At 38.0% G+C, this 19,705-nt stretch overlaps 1 protein-coding gene across 14 annotated transcripts in view; it reads left to right on the top strand.

The window, feature by feature from the left end:
- The window catches only part of hspg2 (heparan sulfate proteoglycan 2), a 187,726-nt gene that overhangs the window by 131,132 nt on the left and 36,889 nt on the right, over window positions 1-19,705 (top strand). For all 14 annotated transcript variants that reach the window (XM_038287348.1, XM_038287355.1, XM_038287354.1 and 11 more), the window contains 11 exons: window positions 81-185; window positions 874-974; window positions 2,547-2,727; window positions 7,271-7,330; window positions 10,428-10,544; window positions 10,686-10,838; window positions 13,112-13,272; window positions 13,530-13,607; window positions 15,750-15,885; window positions 17,711-17,865; window positions 19,362-19,503. In XM_038287348.1, coding sequence (XP_038143276.1) covers window positions 81-185; window positions 874-974; window positions 2,547-2,727; window positions 7,271-7,330; window positions 10,428-10,544; window positions 10,686-10,838; window positions 13,112-13,272; window positions 13,530-13,607; window positions 15,750-15,885; window positions 17,711-17,865; window positions 19,362-19,503 — 1,389 coding nt within the window. The remainder of the gene's footprint in view (window positions 1-80; window positions 186-873; window positions 975-2,546; window positions 2,728-7,270; window positions 7,331-10,427; window positions 10,545-10,685; window positions 10,839-13,111; window positions 13,273-13,529; window positions 13,608-15,749; window positions 15,886-17,710; window positions 17,866-19,361; window positions 19,504-19,705) is intronic.

Below are 19,705 nucleotides of genomic sequence, written 5' to 3'. Positions count from 1 at the left end.
GGGTCAGGGTAAAATGGCTCTTTCAATTTGAAAGCTTGCTTCTCCTTCTCTAACTGTTTGTTACTTATTTCTGAGCGCAGGGGCAGAGCTGTACTTCCCCAGCATCCAGCTTAGCGACGCTGGCATCTACGTCTGTACCTGCCGAGACCTGCGCAGCTCAAACCATGCTGAGATTATCGTCGTAGGTGTGTGAGGGTCCTGCCGTCTTCTATCAGGGCAGCAAATTCAGTGCTGGTCCAAAAAAAAAGAAAGAACTTTCAGATGAACAGAAGGAGGTTTTTTTATTCTCACAAAGTTCACTGATTCATTTCCTTGAGATTTTGGTATATTGTATGTTAAAGGTATAGTGGAGGATTTTCATGAATTTTTGAAAAGACCCACCCTTTCCACTTAAAAAAAAAAAAAAACATTGCACATACACAACCCTGTACCTTCTCCCGAGAGGCAATGCCTATTAAACACATGTGAAAGCATGCACAAGCCCATTTCTCCTCATGGGCATGCTATTTAAAAGTTGACGTTTGCATCACTTATACAAGCTTACTTTCCAAAAGAAGATTTACAGTTTTTCTACTATGTCAGACTCACTGAAAATTGGGACAAGCACTTAGGACGGCCTTACAGAAACATATCACCAGACTGGCTGACAATTAGGAGGACCACTTATATTGATGATCAACCTGGAAAAAGAACATCCTCCACTATACATCAGATGCGTTTCCAGTTTAGCACCTCCTATGGAAGTGGCACAGTTCTTACTTTTTTGAAGGAGTAAAGATCAGAATTTGGCCTGGGTTATGATTCCAAAAGGTCACCTCAGTGAGAGCATAGCTGTCTGAGCAGTCATTGTAAACTATGTGTTCATCCCTTCAGGTGGCCCAACTAAACCCATCGTGGTCACAGTGGAGGAGCCGAAAATTCAGACTGTAAGGGTTGGATCCACTGTTAACTTCATCTGTACTGCAAAGAGCAAGGTAACTCTGGAGTTTATTGTTGGCGTGTTTATATACGCTTCAGTGCAGTGATTAGCAAACTGAGGCACCTTAACCATCATTTAAAATCACACAGTATGTCAGTATAGGGTTTGTCAGCATTTTATGTTTTTCACACAAAAATTTTAAGCATTTTACAGTTTTATGCATTTCTTGAAGTGAATATGTAAAATAAATCTGGGAAGGTGAGTTTTAACCAAAACTTAAAAGTTTAAAAGTTATTATTTTTTCTACCTGCTTTTAAAAAAGCATTATATTATCAAACGTTATTTTATTTCAATAAATCAAATCGGAACGTATTGATTTATTCTACATAAAGTGGATGATTCCAGCAATTATCATATTTGCAAATAAAAAAACAAAAACTAAGTTCAGTTCATCAAAAAAAATTTATATTTCTTAACAAAGAAATACAATATATAACAAAAAATTGTTTATGTTATGGTATAATTAAACATGGGAATGAAGCCAATCTTAGAGATTATGTAGGAGATGACGTTCCTCTACATAAGCCTTGAAAGATAAATGCGGTAGATGCTGACTTTTCAAAATGCAAAGTCATTCATAGTACAAAATTGAGTGAGAGGAAACTTTTTATTATTCGATTCGGAAATCAAGATACTAAAGTCTAGAGAAAGCTCTGGTTCCGACCTCTCATTTAGGATCATAAAAGTTTACATGTTAAGGACAAAATGAAACATGCGTAGGCTACGCGTGTGACAGCATTCTGTTTTAAACAGCTAAATTGTTTAAACTAAATGCACAATACACATTTTCAATGCTCGTATAACAGGCGAACAAATGCTACGCTGCACCTAATTTAGGTTGAGCTTCCAATTTCACATGAAATTGAAACAGGAAAACATCTGGTATCAAAGTAAATTTACAAACACCTCATGAACTAGCATTCCCTACAAAAGAATATACAAAAAACAAAACTTATTCATTCTTGTACAACAAATTAGAAGTTCTTTATAGTTTTGACAAACTAAAATATGAGATTTTTATTCAGATGCATAAGAGACAGAAGTTTAGGTGACCAAAACATACAGTAGGATATAGTGCTAGTAATTTTATAATTTACCCATATATCACTGGTTAAATTACTAACTGAAAGAAAAGTTATTTATATATTTGTAATCCCCTTCCCATTCAACATAGATGCAGTAATTCATGCAAAAAAAGAAAAGCCCCGATAAAGTATATCGGATACAGGTTACGGTTATACTATTCAAATGGCTGAAGATTTCTCTAATAATGATTGATTTTATAGGGCTTTAGGTTGACAGTAAATGTGTCTAAGAATTGTACTTTTCAGAGAAACAACAGTTGCTTATTTGCATTAGTTGCAAGCCATGCTCATCTAAATGAACAGAATAAATCTGAATGATCAGAGTTTAACAGTTTAAGAGAGTAACTAAAGTAATAAACAGATGTTGCAGTGGTAGTTCCTTATCAAAGTCAGAAAGAAAAAAACAGTCTCAAACAGACTCAAAACCCTACAGTCTTTTTAGTCTCCATCCCTCCTGTGTTTCATGTTTTTTTTCTTCACAGTCTCCGGCCTACACTCTGGTGTGGACCAGACAGGGTAACAGGAAGCTTCCCAACCGCGCCACAGACTTTAACGGCATCCTGACCATTCAGAACGTCCAGCCTGAGGACGCGGGCATCTACGTCTGCACAGGCTCCAACATGTTTGCCATGGATGAAAGTAGCGCCAAACTCTACGTGCCAGGTTGGTGATCCTTCGGCACAGCATTCCACCTCCCATCATCCTCACCCCTGCTTCAGCTCTGAATCCTGTAGTGTCTAACCTTAAATAAAAGCCCCTTGCCTCTGCTTTGAATGATGCATGGCTGATTTAGCGTTTAGTTATCATGTGACATAAATCACTGTGCTATCAGCACAATATCCTCCCAAGTCTAACTCCCAAAGCCTCTGCTGCCAGATTACATATTTATAGCTTCTTTTAATTTTAAACTGCTAATCCTGCTCTCTTCACTGGCATTTTATCATTCTAACATCCTGCTGTGTATGTTATGTGACCCGAGTTTCCTGGACTTCAGATAAAAAGAAATACAGCTTGTGGGTTTAAATGATGACGAATAAATTGAATGTTCCACATTTCTGCACCATTTGTGGTCAAGTAGACAGAGTGCTTTTAAACACTGAAATAACAAGCTTCCTGACACAGGATCTGTGAGTACAACTTTGTGCCAACTTTGTGCCAGCTTTTTTTTTTTTGGTGGTGGTTCGGTGGCTTCTCGATCACTGGTAGATCTTTGCCTTGGTGCTGCTGTCCCGGGGGCGGTATTCTTTGGTGTGCTTTTAGCCTTGGGGTGTGCCACGATGGGATGAAATGCAAATGCCACAAGTGGAGAGATAACCGTGCACCCCATGTCCAAGCTCCTTCAGTTCATGGTGAACCAAAGAAAACACTTCATGTTTTTATTTCTTTGTGCGCTGTTCCGGTAGTTACAGTATTCTTTTAATTCCTGTTTTGTAACTGTCTTTACATGTAAAAGAGTGAACATGTTGGTGCTATTAACTTTCTTTTGTTGTAAGCTGCCATACTGTGGCTTGTTAAATGATTTATAGTCTTTGAGTTCTGTCACTTAAAACAGAAAAAATCTCTGTGTATTTTATTGGGTTTTATGTGACAGGCCAACTGAATGATAAACGTTTTTTTTTTACACATCATGATTTAATAAATGTGGCGTTGGTTTCTGTTCAGCATCCCTGACTGCTTACTTTGATTTTCTTTCACTTAATATTAAAAAAAGGGTTTTTTTAAAGTATCTGCTGTTTTCTCAGATTCTATTCTGTCCATTTTTTCTTTAAAAATTGTATTAAGTCAAAAAAGATATTTAGATATTTTCTATTTTAAATTTTAGTTTTTTTGTTTTCAATTTGCTCTGTTCAGATGGTTTAACACATTTTTACAGATTATCTTCTCTTCAAGCCCAGTTCTGACCAATAAGATGTTGGTTGCTAATGTCCATGCAGACCAAAAAAAAAAAAAAGTGCATCCCCAGATAAGAATCTGATCTGTGAAAATGAACTATGCTACTAGAAATGTGCTTCTTTTAAAGATGCTTTTGTAAATTTTAAGTGATTGGTTGTCATAGCAACCACAAAACAGGCTTAAATTGGAGGGCAATCGGACTTTCATTCTGTCTGTACAGAAGTCTTTTGATGTCCTTTGGTGTCCGAATGTCTAGTGGTTGAAACAGTAGTGGACTCAATATTTCCCACAATGCACCTTGTATGCATCCATGGTCACTAGAGGAGCAGATATAGCCAAAAACGCATCGCAAGAGCTCCTCACAAAGTATCATGCGATTTATTTTGGGGACTAGAAAAAAAAATATGTGGCAGGCACCGTGTGAAAAGTCAATGACCAATGGGGAGTGAATAATAGTGATCATCTGTCCGAGCGGTCAGTTAACTGAGTTCACTATGAAGTCCAAGTCTACGTAGTCCCTGCTCTATATAGTGATTGAGCTGTTTAGGGATTAAGGCAGACAGACACCAAACCACTCCTGGATAGATTCCAAACATCTTCAGAAAAACTGAGCAAGAGTCTGGTTGTTTTTTTGGTTTTTTAAGCTTATTTTGTGGTCTTTAAAGAAACTTAATATCTCCTGAGTCATCTGATGTCTCTTGGTTTCCACTTCTTTGTTCACAAGTGTTTCCCTAATTTCAAAGGCCTTTAAAGGACGACTGTAGAAATCATATTTTAAATGTTTAAAACCCTTTTTTAAGCTTTTTATAAACCATTATTTGTCTCCCATTTCACAGTGAAGTACACTGAGTTGGCCTGTCACATAAAATACAAATAAAAGCCATGTATGTTTTTTTTTTTATGTGAAGAAATATGGAAAAGCTTTAAATGTATGGATACTTTTTTCAAGGTACTGAATTATTGCTATATTTCTTATCAAATAGCGGAAATATTTTTTTCAATACAGGAAAAAAAAGTGTTATAATCTGAATTTTGTTGATCAGCTGCAGTTGTCTGGTTTTGATTTAGAACCGACAATGTTTCGAGTATTACAATAAGGACTGAAATAATAATCTGATAAACTAGTTTAGTTGTTTTATGTCATAGGAATTGTCAGTGTATATGTAGTTACCCTGTTTGCTCTGTGTTTAGATCTTGTTTATGTATTAAAGAATATTTCACTAATAAAATCACAGGTCACATTTTAATCACCTTTACTATATCAATGCATTTTTCATTTGTTCACTTCTGTTGATTTGTATTATTGCAGATATTTTTCTTTAGAAATTATGCAAAAAAATGTAATGTATTCACCACCTGTATTTATCTTAACTGTGAAAGTATTTTGTGATAAAGAAGCAATGCATTAAAAATAATAGACTAAAATGATTTGTACATTTGTGAAATGGACTCTTTCGTCCTAAACCGTTTAGTTCAAGAAAACCACAAGCTGTATATCTTGGTTTTAGTAGCTGAGATGAAACGAGTGTCTTGATGTTTATGACTGCTTTTTGCTACTAACCAGCATGACTAACATATTGCTGCTCTTCTTTGTTTCCCTGTTCTCCAGTGTGTGTACCGGTATGTCTGTGCATCTTTACCTGAAGCATTATTGTCTGGGAAAATTTTTTATAGTGTAATATTTTGTTCATAATCTAGTCACATTTCTTCAATACAACTTTTTAAATTAAGTGTACATGACCTTTAAAACCAAAACCAACAGAATTTAGTGCTATTATTCTGAACAGGTTATATCAATTCAGTTGAACAGAATCAAAAGTGGCTGAAAATAATGATATATTAGTTCAATTCACTTTAATGCAATCACATGTTGTTTTGAGATCAGATGTGTTTGTATGCCGTCAAGTTTAACCCGAATTGCAATGCAATGCTGTTAAATTCATCAAATAATTTAACAGCCTTCGGTTGATCCTCTAGCTTATTGCATCAGTTCATTTACATGGTATTGATTTATCATCCTGAGCAAGCATGAGACAACAGTAGAGCGGAAGAAGACACTTTTAAAGGTAGACATTTCCAGCAGAATTAGGTTTAGTTTGAGCCGCTGCCAGCCAAGCTTTGACTCGCTGGACTCAAGAAAACTATCTGTGGGAAATATAAACAAAGGCAATGCAACCAATAGCTACTCATCCAGGAATCACATGCTGCTGAACACAGCTGAGCCAGGCATACTTTCTATAAAAAGAAAAAGATTAAGAGAAACTAGAAAAGCACTCGGAGCAAAGACCTCCACAAACAGGAGATTTTGCACCATATTTTGACTTATAGCTAAAACTTAAACATGATCTGGATCATTACCACATTTAAATGAATTGTTTCTTGGTATGAGGCGGACCTCTGTTAAAAATGTCTTCAAAATCCATTGATAATTTTTTAAGTCATTGGATCAACAGTGCTTCCTTCTTATGTAATTTTTTTTAATGTCTTCAGTATAATACTTCCAGACTTTTTAGTATAATTCAAAAGCCGTCAGTAGTCACTACTGCCACCCTCTGGTTTAGGGTGGAACTGCTTGTTCGGCTAACTATCCCTATCTCCCAATGCTAAAGCGTCCCTCAAAAAAGAATCCTGATTATGATCTGGATCATTGCCAATATTTAATTGATCGTTCATTGATGTGAGGGGCACCTCTATTAAACATTTAATTAAAACCCATCAATAACTTTTTAATTAATCCTGCTTAGAAACCAACTAAGCAACCACCCAAGCGTCAATATTTGCAGAGTCTGAAGAGAGACTGCCTTGAACAAACACTACTGAAAACATAGCCTCACTGACAGAAGAAATAACAAAGCCATTGATGGCTTAGTTGTGAAAATATCAAAAATCAGCACTGAGCCAGGTGAACTTTCTCTGTAAGAGAAAGACGAACAGAAATGGTATAGTTAGGACATCAATTGATTTGTAAATGGCTAGAACTTGGCAAGAGACACACAGATGTGGCAAGAGCTCCATTACTGACCCATTCAGAGAGGACAAACGGTTATACACTTTCTATGGATAGAGAAAATAAGAAAACAAAGGGAAAAGCTGCAATGAAAATAGATCAGAGTTGTGTAAGATAAAAGGTTCATGATTTAAAACATGTTTATGTGTGTGTGGTGTTTTATTGGACTGAATACATAAAACCAGCAGCAGACCAGATGTGGACGAGGATGCGCTGTAAGCGTATCTCTGGCTGAGTGGAGGTACAGTAAACTGCTGCTGATTTGACCTGTCAGTGTACTTGTCTCCTCCCCCCCTCCGTCTCCAGAGGCCTCACAGACTCAGATGTTTTACACAGCCTATGAAATGTTTGAAGGACACGGAAAGCGTAAGTCTGCAATGTTTCCTCACTGGTCGGACCCAGCCTTCCCTCTTTACGTCATGCATGCATTCATCCCCTACAGCATGGAGACGTGTGGCCTGCTGATGCCCATGTACAATCAGCCACTCACTTTCTCCAGAAACCAAACTGAACAGGACCTTCCATGCTGTCCAGTACACCTTTTTCCAATCCCTTAAGCTTAATTTAGATTCAAACAGGAACTTATTTCTTTTGATAGACTCAAACCTAATTGTACATGAGCATTAGTCGTCACTGTCCACCTCTTTGGGTTCAATGGACTCCATCACTGTCAAAGTGCATGTTCATTTTTATGTGCACCTCTTCATGAATGCCAACTCTTCTTGTCATCTTTCTGCAAGTTCACACTGTACTACACAGTCCTTGTGGGCTACTTTTGGAAAAATCTGTTAAACTTTGTGGTTTCTTCACTGATAAGATGTCACATATCTTGATCTTGATCCTCTTTCTCATTGCACCACCCATACCTCACCAGGAAACATGCTGTCCTCTGGGCTTCAAACATCATAACTGTGCTTAATACATCCCAACCCATCGTCTTCTGCATCATGATTGAATGTGTTTTTCATACTGGTGTTTACAGTTTACTTTGACAAGAGGCACCTCAAAAAGTCACATGAATATGAAATTGAGATGTGAATAAGTGTGTAGAGTCAAGGTAAAAGTTTTAAAAGCAAGAAAACCCTTTAAAAAAAAAAAAGGGCTAAATTTGAGGTATGTAAATTTGAAGTATGGTTTTTTTCTCTTGATCAAAGCAGGTAAAAAAAGACAATTTGCCAAAGTAATAAAGTTAGTGTTCTTAAAAAAACAAAAAAACTTTGGCATCTTATTTCCAGTGTGTAATATCTAGTTTTTCTAAGGGGAGAAATACTAATTTTGCTTGTATTATATCTTATTTACGTGTACCTTCTCAAATTAAGAACAAATACTGCTATATTCTTATATTTAAAAAAATCACTTATATTTAGATCTTACCATCACTTAAACACGAACATTTACATTTGCTCTTTTCTTTGAATTGTGACTGGAAATGTCCCATTATCTAAATCCTTCTTGTTAATCAGTCAATTTGCTACATATCTGTTCAAACAAACCCATACACTGCAACATTTCTTGGCTAACTTGAAAGAGAGCGAAAGGCTTTTTCTTACTAAATGAGAAAATATTTTCACTTTATTTGTTAGGTTATCAGCCTGTAGGAGTATTAGATTACTGTGGTAATCCATGACTTTCTTATTAACCTGAGTTTTTCCAGCCAACTCATAAATAAATAGATGGTTGAAGATGTTTAAACATAAAAAAATATATATTAACCAAGACTAGTGTTCAATAAGTTCAATAAGCCTCCAATTGTTAAATGTTACCCATGTGCTTTGGTTCAGGATGCCCTACCATCACAAATGTAGATGTGTAGTTTTTTGCTCAGTTTAACTTGTCCTACATATTTTAATCAGATAGATAGATATTGAAGTTAATTAATATAAAACAACTAACTAAAATATGGAAAAGTTTGCTTTTTTTAGATGCATTTTATACGTCTTTAATGAAGTCAAAGTGCTTAAAAAGTCATTGAATAGAATTGACCAGTTGAAATGATAAAGATAGCAATGTTGGTGTAAGATCAAAAATGAAATTATGAAGAGACAAAACAAAAAAAAAGAAATGAAATTTAAAGAGAAAGTAGAGAATAAATTAGAAATAAACTAATTCAAAGTAAAATATCACTTACCATAAGGTGGTATAAAACTTCTGCCCAAATGTTTAGTATAATATTTGATCTTCTCTAAAACATGCAATCTAACGCACTTCATGATCTTATAACAAAATAAATCCTTTACATGTCTCTACTTTCTTATATCTAAACTAGTGCAGGGCTCTTAAGATGACAAAATATTAAGCTAAAATTAATATTTTATATCATATGTTTATTATAGGTTATCACAGTTAAGAATGACTTACAGTAACAGTACTACAGTAGTTTTGTGGAAATAAATGCATGAATTGAGTTTTTGAAATGTGGTTGTTCAGGAAGGGCCTGTCATTGGATGTTTTTCAAGGTGATAAAATGTGAAATAATAGCAGAATTTATTCATTGTTTAGAATGAGGAGGATCTTTCTCTTTTTTGTAAACCCTGGGAAATGTTTGATTGTATGCAAATCTTTGACCTGAAATCTGGAGTTGGGTCTTCATGTCTTGTAGCATTATAAAGGTTTAAAAAGTATGAGTTAAATAAGAAGAAATGATCCACCCAATCAAAAACATTTCAGTCCGCATCTAGGGAGAAATATCTAAGGAGGAGAAATACTAAGTTTATTGAAAGAAAATGCTGTTTTGTGAAAAACAGGAGAGCAAAATCTAAATATTTTACAGATCTGTCAATAAATGTCCACAGTGCATGAGTAGTGGTTAGAAATAAAAACAAATAGATAAGTCAGTAATTATAAGGGGTTTATTTACATGTAGAACACAAACTTAGTAAAAGCTTAACGGAAAATAAAGGAAGGATTTCATACTATTCATGACCCCCATTAATTTTATGGATAGAGCAAATGGAAATGGTGCTAAACTCACTCTTAGAGTCATTCTTCATTGTTTCTTCTTGCTCTGTTTTCCAATGTAGACCATGAATCGGTCTAGTCTGGATTGTAGGAGTCAGCTGGGTGATACAGTCAAAGCTTAGCTGAAGCTACACCCGTCTCACTGGTTTTAGCCTTCTTAGACGCCTCCCTCTGTGCTGAAAGAGGCCTTTATTTAGCACTGCAACCCTTGAGTATTAGAGTGGAGAGAAGTGAGCCAAGCTCTTGCAGAGTGAAATATGCAGAGAGGCGATGCCAAGAAGTGCCTCAAACAACTCATCTGTTCTGTATACTGCAAACTTATGAAGTGCCAGCTTTAAGGGTGCGGTCATACTCCTGGCTCACTGAAAGATCACATCCCAAAAGTTCAAAATACCAACCAATTTAATGGGATTCTACCCTGAAACCAGTTTGTTTATGATTTCTTTCCAGTAGCATGTCTGTATAAAGCTTCATTTTACAGGCAAATATTCTTCTGTTGCTTCAGAGGGGGCCCAGCCTACTGCTACCATCACTCCCGCTGTGCTAAATGTCCGGCAAGGCCAGAGAGCAGAGATTCGCTGCACAGTAACTGGAAACCCAACACCAGCCATCGAATGGATCGGTATGACTAGTTTGTGTACAATTTGGAGACAGTTATTTTTTGTCTCCCAACAGCCCTATTTATTTATACTTTTAACCTTTTATAATGTTTACAGCCTGAAAACATCTGCTTTATTAGGGTTTAATTATATGATCGTCACAGGTGGTCCAGGAAACAGGATGAGTCCCAGAGCTGTGATAAGAAATGGTATCCTCACATTCCCAGCTGTGGATCCTGCAGATGAGGGGGAGTATATCTGCAAGGCCCTGAACACTCATGGCGAGCACACAGCACAGGCCTCCCTACGTGTCCAAAGTATGCTCTGTGTTTATACGTTAGATACTGGATTAAGTCTTTTTCTCTGTTTTTACAAACATTTCTTTTCTTTAAAAGTCTATATAAAACAGGGTAAATGTGTTTGACTCAAGTTCAAATCAGGGTCACTCAGTTACCTCTACACATGTGGAATAAATGCACAACTACTATTCAAAAGATACACACTTATTAACAAAAATAATTCACCTGCAGGTCAGAAAATGGAAAACTCTTGAGTAAACTAGTGAAACTTAACTAAAACTAGTATTAGCTTTTAAACTAATTCAAAGGATTTGGAATGTGTTCAAATCAAATTAGTAAGCGTGTGTTCACCAATAGCTTTGCTGGTCAAAATAGTAAAACACATGAAATGATCAGAAATAATAATAAAAGCAAATGGTGTTCCCTGTCATTTTTCCAGATCTGATACCTCTATTGGTCCGTGTTTTAAAAAACTGAGGCATCTCCAAGTTCAGGAAAATTGTTCATGTCCAGGGTGTTTTTTTCTGTGGACTCTCAGATTAGATAGCTTAGATGGAAGGCTAGCTGTTTCCTTTCTGAGGCCTCTGGCTCAGAGTTACTCCTTCAAACTCGGGGAGAACATGGTAGACAGTCTGTTCTGCAGGTTCTAGTAAATAGGCTGCAGGTCTACTGAACTTTAAACAGAAATTAATAACAACCAGTTAACCATGTGGCCTCTGCCTCCAGGCCTCTCATCCAGATGGTCCCCCACAATGTGGTGTGGGAACAAACACAATCAAGGTGCCTCACATGTCCTAGGGAGTGTTTCTTTGGGAGCATTTTGGAGAGAGGTTTGCAGCCTATAGAGTTAGTAAAGAAAAGCTACATGAATGTTGTTCCACCATTTTTCCACCACTTGGCTGGATGTGCTCTCTTCATCCTCTGACAAGGGAGTTGGCCCGCAGCTCGTCTGCCTGGCTGTGTGTTTCCTGGACCGGGCCGCCTTTTACAGTTGCTTTTTGTAACTGCTTCTGGCTCCTTGAACCCCAGTCGGCCTCAGCGGATGGCCGCTCACACTGAGCCTGGTTCTGCTGTAGAATTCTTCCTGTTAAAAGGGAGTTTTTCCTCTCCACTGTCGCTACAAGCATGCTTAGTGTGAGGGATTGCCTTTGAGTCAATGAGTTGATGCAATCAACTGGTTTTCCTTAGATAGAAAACTTTGAATCAATTAGACTGTATGATCTGGTAAACTGTAATGAGATTACATGAGTGGTGAATTGCTGCTATATAAATAAACTGAATTTAGTTGAATAGAATTGTGCATTACAACTCAAACTCAGTGAGATTTGAAGGAGAGCGTCAGCAAAGATCAACCTTCAAGTCCAACCCTGGCTTCTCCGTTGGTATCAATCTGGATATACTTTGATGTAAACTGTTCCATCAAAGGCTAGCTGTAGGTTTAAGATCTTTAGGATGTTTTAAGAAACCTCTGCCCTCAAGTTTTGACAGTTCCCAGGATTGCCCACCCTTTATCCCGATTTTCCCATTGGTTCTATTCAGCTTCCTTGGCCATCCTGAAGTAAATTATGATCACATAATTATGGTCTTACTACCATTTTACTGATGTGCAGTCTGACATCTGCCAGATGGGGTTTTGCTTCCAGGCTAAAAAGCTCAACCTCAGTCTCTGATCAGAGGACTTCTTTCCACTGTGTTCCCCCTACTGTAAATAGGAATCTCTGCAGCCATACAGCCACTATTCCATGAGGGCCGGACTCGTATAGTTCAGAACAGAACTGCCCAAAGATTGTTCAGACTGAGCTGATAATTTTTTAGAGCTAAATCTGATTAATTCTATCATTGCCCGGCTTGTGGTTGACGGCCATGTCTCAGCAGGTTTTTAGTTATCATACTTTTTGCTTTTTGATGATTGAATGAACAGTTCTCTCTGGGTTGTTCAAATTGTATTTTTTTCATTACTTTAAACCTTTTCCACTCTAACTTACCTTTCTGCTCTCTTAATTTTTCCATTTAGCAATTATTTTATTTAGTGGTATTAGAGCAAATAAAAACCCAGAAACTTTCAGACTAAATTGAATCCTATAATGAGTTTCTTCCACTCTACAATCATTTTTTTTCTGTTGGTATACTTCTCTAATTTCTAATAAAAGAAGTATATTTCTGTGGTTTTAAGACTGCAAAATATGAAAATGTTCTTAAGGTGTTGTTGCTTTTGTGAAGGACTTTGGAATGATGCAACTATTTGCTATAAAAGCATCTTTTGTGGAAATGTAATCTTTTTTTTTTTTAAGAAAATAATCCCAGTGGCTTAGGAACTCAGCCCCAAGTTCAAGTCAGTCCTCAAAATGTGGATGTTCGTGAAGGGGAATCTTTGAGATTGTACTGCAGAGCAAGCGGTTCGCCCACCCCGAAGCTCAGCTGGGCGAAAAATGGAGGACAGCTCCCCCCACAGGTAAGATATCTAATACTTACTCTGGTCTATGAAACCATAATATAACCATAATCAAGGATTGAATGCTCTCCCTAAAGACTAAATTGAAATTAAAAATATCAGATTTAATATTTCTGTGTTACATTCACCTGTGCTATATCTCAGGGTGTGTCCAGTGCCGACGGTATTTCATCGGACTCTACAGCATGCTGACCATTGACCTTTATTTTCCCCCTCCTTGTTTGCCCCCCTCCCACCCTGTTCTACCGTTTGCTCAGGCCATTCCCTCTCATGGTTTCCATCAGTTTAAAAGCAACAGTCTCGATGTGTTACAAAGACGTATTGAGGAGCTGCAGGTCTGTCCATCTGTCTGTGTCTGTCCTGTCTACTAGTTCAAATCCATTGTCTGCCACTTACCTCGTCTTCACACCACGTCCACTAAGTGCATGACCTAAAACATGTCCTTGATCAACTCCGTGTGAAATTCGTAGTAATGTCCAGCAGCGGCTCACTTCAGTTCATGTGAAGCTGGTGTCAAACGCCTTTAACCAATAAGGCGGGTCTGTTGAACGTCCTGCATGCAGTCCCTGTTTCTTTGTAGCGTTTTATTTCATAAAGTTGTTCCATAGTGTTTCGTTTTGTTCTGTCCTCATTAAATCATCCCAGGCAAACCCCATCATTCCACTAAGTGTTTTAACAGAACTAAGAATAAAGATAGGAACTGCAAGTTGTCAGGAAATGATCACAAGCTTCAAAGTGTTTTTTTTTTAGGCAACACTGCGTAACTTCTGACCAAATCTGACCATTCTGAGGAAAAACGTCCATTGTTTTTTTCATTTTATGGAAAAGCATTAGCTTAGCATTTTCCATTTTCCTCCTACGTCAAAGTTTTGCACTACTGTCTGCTGGTTTATCACACTACACCCCAATGAGATATAGAGATGTTTAGCACTAAAAGATTATAATAAAAAGGAATGTGGAAAATTCTAGGAGCATAGAAACTTTTTTCAAGGAATCAGCTTTTTAGACACTCCTGAAATGCAGCTCTCTGCAGCCCTTGAACGGGTTTTGTGTTCTGGTTTCCTCATGGTCCTTCTCGACTAGACGAGGGCTCCGGGGCCTTATTTAGTTCTGCCTCAGAGAGCCGCTGCGTTGTGTCAGCCTTTCCCATGGGGGAGCCGGGCTGTGCCGTGCGACCACGCAGAAATTCTGTATGCTCTAGCAAACGGCTTGCTTTGAAAACTCGCCAATGGGTTCAGACGCACATTGAGGCTCGATCCGCCTCCGACTCTGCTCGGTTTAGCATCCCGCACGGTTGATTTGGCTGCAGCTAAGCAGCTTTGTCCACGGATGCCACAACATCAGCCCCCCTCCCTCACTACAGTAATCCGTCCCCAGACTCTGACCCTGCCCTACTGATTCCCTTCCACTCTGATGTGATCAAAGCTTCATTACAAATTAACTGTAGCCTCAGACTTTGGAGTGCAGGAGTTCAAATAAGGCCCAGCTTGGTTTCTGTTTTCTTTTAGCTAGAGAGTAGATAAAGTTGATGGACCAGTTTCCATTGTTTTAGTAATTTTATAATGAAGATTTCCACCTGCTGCTTGGATTTTATTGCCACAACCTGCTTTATAATGTTAACTAACCTTTGATTCTGAGTCACCTCGAATAATCCGAATTGCTCACTCTAATTTCCTCATTATTTTAATCATTTTCAGTTATAGACATTTCAAAGGAAACAGTGAGTTATAGACATGCACTCATCAGAGCTTTGTGGCTAATTTGTATTTTTCTCCTATAACTATAGGCTTTGCATCATTTTAAGATAAAACTTAGAGTGAACTGCTACCCTTCTTTGCATCTTTTATTAGCAAAACATCTAAAGGCAGCTCAAAGCAAGGGGAATTGTTCATCTGTACAGGAAGATCATTTTACTTGACAAGATCTCTTGATCTAATATTTTAAAATCTAGAAATAAAGCATGTTAAACACTTAAAATTAGAAAATGGGATCTATTACCTATCACCTCTAAATGTTTGTTTTTTCTTGGTAGGAACCAAATTCTTTGCAGTGTAACTTTTAATCTTTCTTTAATAACTTCTGCTCAGAAGAGTGTTGCAGTTCCTCATTAAAAGAAAAGCATCTAATTCAGGCCACAAGCCCTTTCCTCTGTGCATCTCTATCAAATTTGACTATTAGCATTGCAGAGTAACTGCTCTAACCTCACCGATCACAGTGGCAATAATTGCCCTGCTTTATCAATTCTTTTCGCCACTTGTGCCAAAGACACTGAAATCACAAACAGTGCTCAGACTGTTGCAATAACAGCTTTTGTCCTGTCTGAAATATCTGCACCATAGTGCATTTTGTGTTGCTTCTAGCTAGTTCTTTCATCATGTGTTGTATTTAGAGGCGGAGGTAAGTGATGTACTTTGTTTTCGTACAAAATGAAAATCTGTAATATTTCGGTTTAAGCTATTTTTTTCTTTTCCCTTCAGGCCCAAACAGACCGGACAGACATCGGCACGCTCTTCATCCCCAATATTAAGATCTCCGACGCAGGCACTTATATCTGCATCGGCAGCAACATTGTCGGCACAAACAGTGCTCCGATTCAGGTCACTGTTCATAGAGGTAAGAAGGAATCAAGTGTATTCTTGGCTTGCAATCACGTGATACACTCATGTCCAGTTAAGTAAGTGGAGGTCAGGCCAACTTAAAATGGTTGCCGATGTGCGATGGAAATGCAACTCTCCTTCCGAATATTTTTGTGCTTTAGGTTCTAATTCTCGGAATCGATGACTCAGAAAAGTCAAATTGTGTAATGGATCGGGTTGGGAATTGATAATATTTTCACGATTCCGATTCCCTTATTGATTCTGTGAAACAATGAACTTGGTAGGTGCACGGTGACATTCGTCTACCTTCGCCTGGGACATTCTATTTCTGCGTGCCTTGGCGAAAACAGAAGGCAGTAAATGGGAGCTGCCAGCCAAGCTACCCGTCTCGTCACAGTCATCTAAATCTCATGGAGAAGGCATCCGTTTAATGAAAAAGCATTACTGTACAATTTCGGAAAATAAACTAATCTCCCCCTGATTTAAATAAACGAGCGTCACCTTTCTCTCTCTCCCTGAACTGTGGAGCAACTTCATAGCATGTTTAATGACCCCAAAGAGAGGTAGGAAACTGGTTTATTTCCAGAAATGGCGTATGATTTATTAGAAATGACAAGCTCAGCCAGTGATATATAACTAGCTACTTACCACCAGAGTTGTCTTCCATGCTGGTCATAACTTTTGCTTCTGTCCAGAAACATCAAAAACACGGCATTCGTTAAAATGTATTCCATGTTGTGTGCGCAGGTGTTTCTGCATGTTGGATGTATTTTCTCCAGCGAATGTTATTGCCACTTTACATCCAAACTCTCAATCGGTTTTCCCAATCGGACGCCATTTTTTTTTCTTTTCTAGACTTACTCCTGGTCACGTCGTACTTGCTTACTGAATGCCGTGTGCGTAAAAAACATGACGTAAGTCGTGCTGCCCAGCGCCAGGCTCTGGTGCTGCGTGGAACTGTCAAGAGAACCGTTAAGCGAGCTGCTAAATGGTGCCATTGAATTGGAACACATGGAACCGGTTCTGAACAGGAACTTGTTTTCCATTCCCATCCCTAGTAATGGAATAGATCCTTATCCATTATCCAAGAGTGATTTGACTTATGAGTTGGCAAAATACTCGCCCGTCAGTTCCCCAGTATCTCAGTGTATCTAGTGTTCCACCAGAGTGTGCTCTTGCTCATCTCACTCTACAATCGCTGCAGTCGGTAGTTTCATTTTCTCAGGGCCAAGTTTCCTTGTAAGCTCCCAGTCTATGTCGTTTTTTTTTTTTTATATAGCAGAAATTGTGCTGTTTTGAAGGTTCTAGCAACTGGCATTTTGGACCAGGTAACAACAAGCTACATGTCTTTTAAAATACTTCAAATGCATCTTCAAATCACTGTTAATGACACTGAAAGGCTCTTTATATGTAAATTAACGTCAAAGTGAATTACTGACCTTTAAAAAGTGATCGCCACAAACTCAGACTCAGCTCCTTTTGAAGTCAACGAAATGTTAACAAGCCAGTTTTTCCCGGGTCTTTTCGTGAAACTCTTACAGAGAGGACCCTTGTTAATAACTTTATGAGGAACCCAAAAGTAACCTTTATCGGTCTCATGATTTGTTCTATTAGAACAACCCAAAGCAATACACGCAAAAGGCATTTTTAAGTGATGATTGAACGCTTGCTAAACTCGCGGCTCTAGTTGACAACAGCTCGGCAGAACACCATTTCACGAGATGCAAAAGTAAAAGTGCAGACGTGCCGTCAATTGCTTTTTCTTTTTAAACAGTTTTCCTTTTTTAAGCAATGCATATTTTCCTTAGTAACCTTTATTGACTCCTTTTTTTCTTTTCAAGGAGCAGAGCAAACCTTTTCAGTTGTCACCATCCAGCCTTCCATCGCTGACGTACAAGAGGGTCAGACTCTGGAACTGAATTGCTTTCCTCCCGGTAATCCCCCTCCCCGGGTCACCTGGAAAAGAGCCAATGGATACATCACCTCCAACCATCAGGTTTTCACCCAAATCTTTGCTTTTAATTCTCTATATATATCTTAGATGCACAAGCACAAAACTTAGCAAAATCCATGCTGGAAAAAAATGCGGCAATTAAATAATCTTTGGTCTTAGCCTATAGTTGAGAGGTAGGCCAACGTTTGATGGACTGTTTAGAGATTTTTGACTCTCGAAATATGTTTAACGTTTCAAGCAACTATTGTATTTTTTGGGGGGGTTATGCTCTTTTTGAGTGAATGTCTTGCTTTTTTTAACACCCTTATCCCAGTTTATATTCTCAGTTTTAAAAGGTGTTTATACCTCTTTTGCATTTTGTCAGATGATAACATCAAACTTGATGTGTTCTATATTAATGTTTTGGGAAAGATAAGAATATATATTGAGTGAATTTTGCTCCATAAAAGCTATAAGCAAAGAACAAAAATTTTAAATGAAAAATAACGCATATCCAGAAATAAAATGTTGAAAAAACTTCTTATAAAAGAAAAGATTTTGAGAATAACTTTGCTGTTTTATCAGAGCTCAGATTTTATTTTGAATAGATAAAATCTTTCTATTTTTTTCTTTTTTAAAGATTTTATATTTTCTAAATTGATTTTATAATTTCTTCTTTTCTCGGAGTGGACTTCTTCTGTAGCAAGGAGCAAAGAAGCAGTTCTATTGGTCTGCATGGATGGTATCCACAACATTGTTATGGTCAAGACCGAGGATTGTATTGTGAAACTGATTGGTTAAAAAAAATCATTAATAGTATAAAGTTTAGGTTGGGTAGAAACGAGGGGAAAATGTCGAACTCAGTTTCGGTTCACTCGTCCAACAGGCAGCTGTTGGAGAGACTTGAAATTTGTCTGATGCAAAACAACAGAGGAAGATTTGCCTTAATTTGAGGCCTTAAAGCAGCTTTGAGAGGACTCTCCTCAGAGTGGCGGCTGATGGCCTTGTAGTAGCATAGGATAGTTTTTGTTATCTGCTTCAGACAGGAAGGATTGCAATGAAACAATCCTCATCTAGGTCTCTCTGAATCATAGATAGAAAGCAGCCTCAGTTTGCTATCAAAAATCAGACCTCTCCAGAGGGGGGTTGAGGGTAACGTGGTTTCAGCTGATGACCGGTGTATCACGCCTATCAGACCCGGAGGTCACAGGGCAAAGAGGATGAGAAGAGTTTGCACCATGGTTTTAAAGGAACATGATGTTACAGGGGTTTGGCTTATTTACATCATCAATATTTGTTCCCAACAGCTAGAACTTTCATGTTAAGTTAAAAAGGCCTAAAAAAGTGCATCTATTTTATGTTGGTTGCTTACCTGCATTGCACCAGTTTGCAATAATATTTCATTTTCTGAGTTCATCAAGACTTAAAAGGAACTCTTAAAACTCTCAAGAGTAAAGAACCCAGGATAAATGAGCCCTTCTGAAAGCTACACAAATATTTCAAAGAATTTGATTTTTTTCAAAGTAAAATCTAACCTTTTGTCCTTCCCACTCCTGCAGGTTGTTGGCAATACGTTGCGCATCCTGTCTGCCACTTCGGAGGACTCCGGAGAGTACATCTGTCGGGTGGAGGATTCAGGGAGCTCAGGGTCCCCCGTCCATCAGGCCTCTGTCTCCGTCTCAGTCACTTCATCTTCCTCACGTAAGGCTGTGAAACACTCCCGCCTTCCAAACGTTGAATCTCCTGCTTCTGATGTAGATAAACACTAAAGACCCCCTTTGATCCTCTCTAAGTGTTTAATATAAGTACACTTAGCTGCACTTGAAGTGAGACAGTTTAAATAAATCTAGCAGCTGTTTCCAGATGGAATATAACAATGCAAGATCAGTCAGCTGCAGGGAAA

This window comes from Cyprinodon tularosa, unplaced genomic scaffold, assembly GCF_016077235.1.
Source record: "Cyprinodon tularosa strain WSP-4 unplaced genomic scaffold, ASM1607723v1 ctg239, whole genome shotgun sequence".
NCBI classification, from domain to species: Eukaryota; Metazoa; Chordata; class Actinopteri; order Cyprinodontiformes; family Cyprinodontidae; genus Cyprinodon; species Cyprinodon tularosa.
This window is presented reverse-complemented; position numbering and strand designations above follow the sequence as displayed.